Source organism: Buceros rhinoceros, unplaced genomic scaffold, assembly GCF_000710305.1.
Source record: "Buceros rhinoceros silvestris isolate BGI_N320 unplaced genomic scaffold, ASM71030v1 scaffold41346, whole genome shotgun sequence".
Classification (NCBI taxonomy): Eukaryota; Metazoa; Chordata; class Aves; order Bucerotiformes; family Bucerotidae; genus Buceros; species Buceros rhinoceros.
The window spans coordinates 6,115-15,625 of record NW_010417655.1 but is presented as its reverse complement, the minus strand read 5'-3'; the positions used below and the strand labels follow the sequence as shown (position 1 = coordinate 15,625).

General features: G+C 35.7%; 1 protein-coding gene across 1 annotated transcript; it reads right to left on the bottom strand.

The window, feature by feature from the left end:
• Window positions 1-8: 8 nt before the first annotated feature.
• On the bottom strand, window positions 9-7,700 carry CGNL1 (cingulin-like 1; the record flags this gene model as incomplete). Its single annotated transcript, XM_010138251.1, has 7 exons — window positions 6,111-7,700; window positions 5,482-5,576; window positions 4,485-4,578; window positions 3,441-3,542; window positions 2,549-2,697; window positions 1,911-2,046; window positions 9-62 (listed from the first exon to the last, which is right to left on the bottom strand). Coding segments are annotated over exons 1-7 (2,211 nt in total), but the record flags the coding sequence as incomplete, so codon positions are not given.
• Between the last annotated feature and the right edge of the window lie 1,811 nt (window positions 7,701-9,511).

Here is a 9,511-nt window from a genome sequence, read left to right as displayed (position 1 = left end):
TCTTCTTGTTGATCTTTTGCTATTAATACTTCTTGCAGATCCTGCTTCATTTGCATCAGCTCCTAAAGAACAAAATTAAACACAACTGTATGATGAATAGCTCCAATGGATGTTCTGCTTGCGTTTCAGAGAAGAAAAGCACCTAAGTGTAAGCTCCCCAAGGCCAACTTCATTTTGTATGACTGACATTTTTTTGAGGCTTTTATAGTAAGATAAACATGTACTAAACCCTAAGATTATTAGACATCTACCTGACATTTTATATGGAATTTAAAAACTCCCGCATTTCTATCTTCTGTAGCAAAGAGGTAGACAAGAACAAAGAAAACCTTTTTTCCTTAAACTACAAGAGAAGGGAACCCAACAATAATTCCTTGTTGTCTTTTCTGCTGGAAAGAATAAAGGAAGTTGCTTCTGCAAGCGCTGAAGACAAAACAAGTGCTTCCCAGCTGAGTCCATGCTTTTACACCCTTCCTCCTCCCAACATGTTCACCCTAGGACTCATTTCCTCTCTCCCAAATTGCAGGGAAGGAAGTGGGTAGTCAGTGAATCTGAAGAATAAATACACACATGCACGCATACAAACACAGAATAAAATAGGAGTGACAAATAAAAATGTGCAGCTAATTAATATTTCTTAAGCTGTGAATAGTTGCACTTTCAAAAAGAATGTGTACTGACCCTGCTTCAGTGCAGGGGACGTTCATCTAAACCATTCCTGACACACGTAATCTATCAAAAGCCTACAACCAAAGGGATTCTACTCCTGTACCAGATGATAGCCGTGTTCCACTGTTTAATTCATATTGATAGAAAATGTTATCCAACACTTACTTTAAACCTCTGCAGCTCAGTCTCTCATTTCTTATTCCATCCCCACACAACACAGAAAAATTGATCACTATCTCATTTACAGCGATATTATACAAAATGTACTTCTGACTCTTCCATCAGTCCTCCATTTAGATTGAAGTCCTTCTTCATAGCTAATGTTTTTCAGTACTATCACCATCATTCCAGATATTTCCCTACTTATGTACAACTTTCAGCTGCTGTGGCTGAGATTTAAGAGAATAATCAAATCTCACCTACACAAACAAGGTAGTTATTCTACTCAGTAGGACTTGCATGGAAACATCTTCAAAATTCCTGAAATCTACTATCTATGCTTTTGCTCCCTATTTTGCATTTTAACATTTAGCTTACATTTCTTAAGCTAGTTCTTTGCACCAGTATAAGGAAAAGTTAGCTGTTCTGCTACTACAAAGTATTAAGTTAATTCTGAATTCCAATACTCCTCTTGAACCATTACGCATGATACTCTTACACACCCTTATCAACAAATTTAATAATCAGTTTTCCGTAGTTCATCATCAGTATAATACTATAACCAGGGCTACAGCCAATTTCTTTTTCATCCCAAGGTGACAAAAAATGCCTAAGTTTCTTGCTCCTCTTCAGACTCAATCCCTTCTCTTCTCTCCCTGGTCCCATCAATAGAGAGTCAACAATTTGGAGACTGCTTTGGTGAGGTCTTTTCATTTTCTTAGCTGAATCTCATCTGGCCTTCTTTAATCTGATCTGCCCTGTTCTGACACCAGATCCTATCTAATTGTCACAACTGACTGAGATGATTATCTGGTAATAGTGGATAACTCAGTTGTCCCTCAACCATTACGTTACTTGTTCTCCTATTCTACAAAACAATGGTACTTCTACTTTGTATTCCTTTTAGTGTTAATGTAGTTATAATAACATGCTTTCTTAGATCACCTAATGACGGTATATTGTTTGGGATTGATAGAACGGGAAAAACTAAGGCATGTATTTTTTCTAGCTGCATCTTAGTTCTCACTTTTTATGCAATTCATCCATGTTTTTCATCCTTCTTCTGGTATTTTGTAACTAACCTCAATCAGAACCTCTTTCTCCCCTTCATCAATATGTTTTGCATTATCCAGTTCATCATGCATCTCAGAGAGCTGGTCTTGAAGATCTCTGATCTCAGTCTGGTGTTGTTCCTGCTCCATCTTCACTTGAAAAAGCCTCACAAGGAAAAATCAGACAGGATTTTTTAATTTGTAGAACTACTAATTTGTTCTTTCAAGTACTAAAAGATACAAGTATCTATTCCTATGTCTCCCACAAGGGAATGGGATATAATGAGGCAGAAAAATAAAATGTCAGAGGGGTAAAACTGAGAATCTTAAATAGAAATTTAAGTGGAAAGTTGTATTTTATTTTAAACCTGGTACTATAGTCTTGACAAAAGCATTCAAGTGTTTCCACATTTTAAAGACTCAAGCTGTATATTATGACCATGATATATTATAAGCAATTTGCACTAAGAGGAAGACTATAAGTTCAGCAATCTCTCTCTTCCTTCCAGATATTCTAAAAACACGTCTCTTAAACGGTAGAATTATTTACTGCAATGGCAAACATCACTGATTCCATTAATATATTCTGAAGCCACAGGTACTTTTAATCTAGGAGTTTTAAGAAAAGGTACAAATCCCAATGAATAAATTTTCTAGAATTAACTCACTCCTCTAGGTTTTGCCTGAGTTCCTTCTCATTTTCTTCCAGCTGCTTTTTTAATGCTTCTTTTTCACGTATACTTTCATCAAGCTGCAACTGAAGATCTTTCAGGCTTGCTCGTGCAGCATCTCTCTCTTCTTTTGAGTTTTGCTGATTCTGAATTTTGAACACCAAAAGTTAAGCAAGATAATAGACTAAACATAAATAAATTAAAGGCTCTGTATATGAAAGAAGCCATTTCAAGACTTCGGTATTTTTCACTTGTAGAAGTGCTTATTAATTTATGAATACTAAAAGCTTGGAATGTTATTAAAACACATACAACACTGCTTCTTGATTTTTACTGGAAATGTGAGAAGTGAAGTCTCCTCAGGACAATCTAATCAGTTTCAAATGTATTGATTCTTATCTCAGACTCAAAATGCAAACCGAAAGAAGCCAAGCTATTCTTTTCATGTCTTTAGAGCACGGCTGTACTTAATTACTTTGAATTCAGCACTGCAAAAATAACGCTGTAATTAATAAACAGCTGCTACATGGCTAATATAGTTTGTCTCTCATTCCATATCTGTCTCTCGCTGCACTCAACAGATAAACATTTATCTTTGAAGATACCTGAGAAATTCTACATGTGCCTAACACTTTTATTCACTGCTCCAAACTCCTTCTCAAACACTAAGAAGAAAGAGACTTCTTAAAAAGAAAGCTATGAGCACTATGGGTATGAGCTATGAGTGCTATGGGTCCTATGCTATAAGCAACTATGCTTAAAAAGCCTAGGTATATCTGGATTAAAAGGAATATGAAGCAAAAAAGTTTCAGCAGGGTGATCATTTGTCACTTACTTAGAAAAGTATATTTGAAATAGTCAAAAGCTTTGTAATAACAAAGTGCTGTACCCGAATTTCTAGATCCAGTTTTTTCTCTAATTCTTCCACTTTCCTTTCAAGTTCTGCTTTTTGTTCCACCAATGCTTTTAACTCAGCCGAAGAATCTGAAACCTACAATTAAATAGAGATGTTTATTCCCACAAAGCCAGGATGTTCTCTGACATTTTTTTTAAATCTAAAGTAAAGCTACAAGCCCAGCTAATAAAGTGTAGCATCAACTGCAGCATCAACTGCCTGAGCTCACTGAGGACTCTTCATACGGGTCAAGTTAGTATTTTCAAAGGAACCATGATTTGATTTTCACAAAATTTCTTGGTAACCATCAATAATACAGAAAATATACAAACCTAAAGAAAAAAAAATCAAACTAGGCAACATATGAATTAAATCATAAGTACCTGGTGCCAAATTTTATGGAGATACCACCAATTACACAAAATAAGACACCAAAGGGATTTATGCTCATATGTAAAGACAGATTTTCAAATTTCTTAAGATGTGTTTTATATTTTCATTTTGACTAATTATAGTCCAGGATAAAACAATCATCAAAAGTAAGGGCGTTTCTTCCCTTTGCTTTAGAACTGAAAAAACAGTGTGCCACATAGCAGGAAACAAAAACATTTCAGCAGGCAAATTGCCAAAAGTTATTATTGTAACATGGCTTCTAAGCAATATCCTAGATTACAAATTAACATACTCTCTCCACTTAGATATCTATATTTACATCACTATAATGATTTTTGTTTAAGCTATGTGTGTTAGCTTTTTCCTCAATCCTTTTGATATTCATGTTAAGTTTGTGTTTCCTTCTGAAACGCAGAAGAAAAATGTAGAAGTTCTCATGGTAAACTCCTTTACATTCATTTTTAATAGTTAACATATAAGTTTTCCATAAGTTACCTCAATGCACGATTAAAATTAAGCTATATTACTGAGGGACTACAAGAATAGTCTAACTGAAGTCAGTGAGGGGATTCAAACTTTTAAAGTCCTGTCTGAACATTGTATCACTGTAAAAGAAGCCACAACAACTTAAAAAAAAATGTTTACCTGTGTCTTTCCAGCAGCTCTTGACTTTAAAGTCTGAATTTTCTCAAAAACCAAGTTGACTTTCCTCTTTGTCGCATCATCATTATCAGCACTTCTAAAACATAGACAGTACAAGTACACAACGATAGGATCAAAGGTACTATTTTGTTAAAAATCAAAACAAATTCAGCGCCACTATTGGAAACCACCAACATAAAAAACCCTAATGCACCAGTCAGAAATTATTTCATCTACGATTTCATTAAGCCCTTTAAAGAGATGCTGTTAAAGATTTTAAAGTTTATATTCCACATATTTTCTAAAAAAAAAAAAAAAAAACCCAAATCACTGAATTCTTTAATTGCAACTCTCTTCTATAAGACTACAGTTGTGCAAAGGCAAGTATTCAGCATGTACATTATTCAAACATACTGAAATTAGAAGTAATTAGTACTAGGTTTTTCAAGTCCTGACTACTGCATCATAAAATAACACTTCACAGCTTCCAGGACCTGCTACATCAGGAATGCAAAGAAATGTAGGTGTATCATGTGTATTTTAATTTAGTCCTTCCTTCACTTTTCTCTAAGTTATCATTAGAAAATACTAAGTAAAAGAGTTACAGGTGGACAAAGGATTAAATGCACAGCAAGAAGAGAGCTTCTGTCAAACCTGAAAAGACAACACCTTTTTGTTGTTTAAAAAAAATCCTCAAGCTTAAATTCCAGTGAGGTTATCATATGAATTCTTCATGAACCTCCATACCACATGGAGTTTAACTCCAGAATTCACAAATTTCAAGTACATTTAATCAAGTCCTGTACCATACCTTCTGTGAGTCCTGATTGCCTGGATATTTTGAGATCCTACAATACCTTAAAGGACGCAGCTGAGATACAGAATTATGAAACAGACATTTAATTATAGCTTTGATTCTTTTTTCACACGTTAAATGCAATACAAAATAAACTTTGAGAAAATACAGTCTCCTATCCAAAAGTTAACGATTTTTACTAACCCTTCCTTAAGATAATTGTAAAGTATCTGTTTAGCAGTCTCTTCATTCGTTTGCTGTGCAAGATCTTGCTGGCCTTTCAAGAGATCAGGAGTTGCCTAAAAGAAAAAATGTCAAAAATTACAATACTTTTGAGAGTTGTAAATACAACCTGCACAACTGAAGTTCTCCATTCTATTCTATTATGAAAATATTTGCATACTGTGGACCTAAAGTTCACAAAGGTCCGTTGGAGTTTTGGGTTTCTGCAAGAAGAAAGCATACTTCACACCAGAAGAAAGAAAACATAATTTTGCATGGAGTTACATATATTTCAGCATTCTACTATTGTGTATTTTTGCTTAAGAACCACTATAACATCATTTACAATGACTTTCTTTGACCCCACAATCCTCCTTCACCCACACAAGCATGAGCTATTTTACAAACCATGTTTCCTATACCTGCAACTACAGGAATTACTTTTGTATTTACATTTCTCCAGAACAATTCTGTTAACCCATTTGGAATTATTCTGTGATGGGTGTTTGTTCTAACGAAGAGCAGAAACACAGGCACTTAACAGAATGCTGTTTAACAGTTTCAGTATGCTAAAGCTCAATACACAACTTAAAGGGTAAATTTTAAATTACCTGTGTAGTAGGGACAGATGAAAACGTTTTTACAGAAATCACTTTTGCTCCTGAATCAGGTGGAACTGTGATCCGGTTTGGCAACAACAAAGTAGAAGTTACTGTTCTAACTTCCTCTCTCTTATTCTGCCCTGGGAGTGTAGACGACCTAAACATCAAGCTCGCACTATCAGCTCCATTTTGTTTATGGTATTGCAAAGAACTGAAATTGCTGTTCTGAGTGTCTTTATCAGGCATCTGCAGTTTTCCAATACTTCGAGCAGAAATCTTCATCTCTTTGGAAGGTGACTTTTGATCTTGAGATAACTGCTTGCGTAGGCAAATTTTAGATGGTCTCAGCAAGTGCTCAGAGGACTTACCCAAGCTTTTATTGAATTCACCTAAATAATCTGAATTTACATCAAGCCCCAACGACAAGGCACTATCAACGCTTCTTGATCTTTTACGATCATCTGGGTGAATTCTATGCCTTCTTCCTGATCTACCTCTTCTGCGAGGATCAACTTTCTTATCGAACTTTTCAATTAGCTGATCTACTCCTGGAAGCGAACCAGTGTCAATATCACGACCAGTTCCAGGCAAAAATGGGATATATCTTCTGTTTTCATGCCGATTAACATTGTCTGCATAGATGGCATACTCCTGGTCATCAAGTAAAAACCTGTATAAGGAATTTGCAGAAGTAGGAGTAGCTGATGAGGACGATGATCTTCGTGAGTCATCCAATACTGGACCAGCTGAATCTTGCCTGCGGAAGGGAAGAACATCTGGTCTGGGTTTTCTTGTCTCCGGATAAGCAATGGGACTAATACATGGGGATCCTCCTGCAGGTGAAAATGATTCTGAAACACACACTTCATTGGGGCTGATTGTGCTACTGGCACAATCTGACAGCTGCTTATTTTGGTCTTCTATCGATCTATTCAAGTGTATCTTTTTTGAATTTGCTTTGGTTGACTCTGCAAGATACATACTTGGTTTCTGCAGGGACACTACTTTAGATGAGGAAATCCAAGGCTTTGCTTCAGTTTTTTCATCTGCAAAAGATTTAGAGGTACTGCACACGGAAGACTGATAATTATCCAAGTTCAAGTTATTTTTTTCAGGATCGTAAGGCTGTAAAAGTTCAGGATGTCTTTGAAAGTTCAACAAACTTGAGGATTTCATTATTCCATCTTTAAAATCTGATAGTCCATTTTCCTCTTCATCCCGACTGGCAATCTTTAGGCTTTTAAGCATACAGGGTTGCATGTGTTGTGTTCCAGGAAACTGTGTGTGCTCACTGTTTTTGTCCTCCAACTTAAGAGCAGTATTGGAGTCTGTGGCTGGCTTGCTTACAGTTGGAGAAATGACCTGCTGTTCTTTTCCAGAAGGAGGAGGATTTTCTGACAAACACCCTTCTGTATTGTTTAGTACTATGTAAGGATGTCCATCAATTCCTTGGACTCTAATACTGACACCGTAAGACCCCGTCCTAGAATTTTGTGCATTTCTATTTTTTTGAGTCTCCTCACTTGCAAGTTCAAGAGTGACTTCATAGTCCTCCTGCACATGCTTAAAACCAGCAAAATATGGCTCCATGATTATCAGAGGATTATACCTGAATAAAAAAAAATTACAAAAATGTCATCGTTTTAAATACTTCACATTATTTCCTTAATTACTTTCTTCCACCATTCAGTGTGACTATGAAGACTACCAGCAACATGCAGAGAAATCAATACACAAGCTATACAAAGCCCAAAGAGAATGCACTGTAAGACAAACATCTGACTGACTGATTCTGGATCAATGTAATGTTATTTTATAACTGTAAATGTTAAGAAATAACAACAGCTAAGATCACCTACATAGAGCTGGTGCTAGTTGCTTTGAAATCAAGTGTCTTCAAATATAAAGAATTCTAGTACAATTTCTTGAGTCAAAGCAGATTTTATTTTGGATATATCTACTATATTTACTGAAAGACTACCCTTCACAAATCAATGATCATTTATTCCTAGCAGTCACTACCAGCCACATTAACATTTTAAAACTGCCTAGTTGTTTGCTTATGTTTAGGTTATTAATTTTAGGTAACTAAAGCACTACAAGGAAGATCAACATCCTCATGCCTTTGAGTTGCACTTTTATGTATCTAGTTTTCAATATTTGTCCCTAAGACTACTGAAAACAATCTTTTTCAAACAATTTATTGTCTCACTGGTGTCTATAAAAAAAAAACTTTTCTACAGATTAATTTAACAATCCCCTAATTGTGGGCTTTTTCCAGGAAACTCCAGTTGCTATTTTAAAACAGATCCTTTGCTGAGCAACAGAAATGGAAAAATACTGCTAGTATTTCAAAGGCTGACAGTACCTTTTCCAGAAGCAGTAGGAATGCTAACTCCAGTCTGTATGTGCCCAAACGGTTTCAGTTATAGAAAGCAATAAATTAAACCCTACCTGAGCTTTTAATGCTAAATGCCATTTTTTCTTTCTGTAAAAGCTGGGTTTGTGGGTAGTTTTACTGTTTGTTGCATATTACAAGCCAAGTGTCTAGTGTCAGAGGCAACACGGTGTACTAAGAGCTGTGTCTATAAAAGAATGGAACACAAGACTGTCAGACTGCTGAAAAAACTGGAGGGAATAAACTTTTGAACGGAGCTGGAGAGCTGAGTAGTCACTGAAGCCTGACAAAACCAGGATCACTAAGTGATAGTCATCAAGTTGAAACAGAAACAACAGGATGTCTCATGGAAAAACAAACCTCTGCAGCCAGTTTCACTCTCCTGTGTATCTCAACATGAACCAGATATTCTCCCTCAGATATTCTAATCAACAGCAGAATTATCATTTTTTCCTGAATGAATTAAAAAGTTGCACTCAATATTCATAATATGCTAGTTTCCACTCAATTCTTTCTTCTAGTAGGATAGCTTCCCTCAAAAACCTCTTCCTCTACTTAAAAAACAACTTCAGGTCCTGCTATACAGCAGGCTTACTTCACCTAAAGAAATCAGCATGTTTCTCTAAATACAATGCTAGATATCAAGTGATTATTTTAATGAAGAAAAAAAAAGCAGTCTCACTGTCAAAGTCTTTCTTAGATATTAAAAGATTCGGTGAACTAGTTAAAGTAATCAAAATCAATTCAGGGGTTAAATTCACTTAATAAAGGGATGTGAATACACACTGTAAACTTGAACTCCTTTTAAGATCATCTGGAGTAGGAAGAGAAACATAACAAGGGAAAAGCAAAGAGGAGTCAGAGGCAGCTAAGGGAAGTGGAAAAACAGAGGAGTAAGAGTAACAGAAGGAAAGAGCAAGAACCAATACTCTTCATGATCTTGGGCCCCTACTCTGTATATTTCTCCAGAATTTTTTACCTTCTTCTCTCAATAACATTTCATACTAATTGC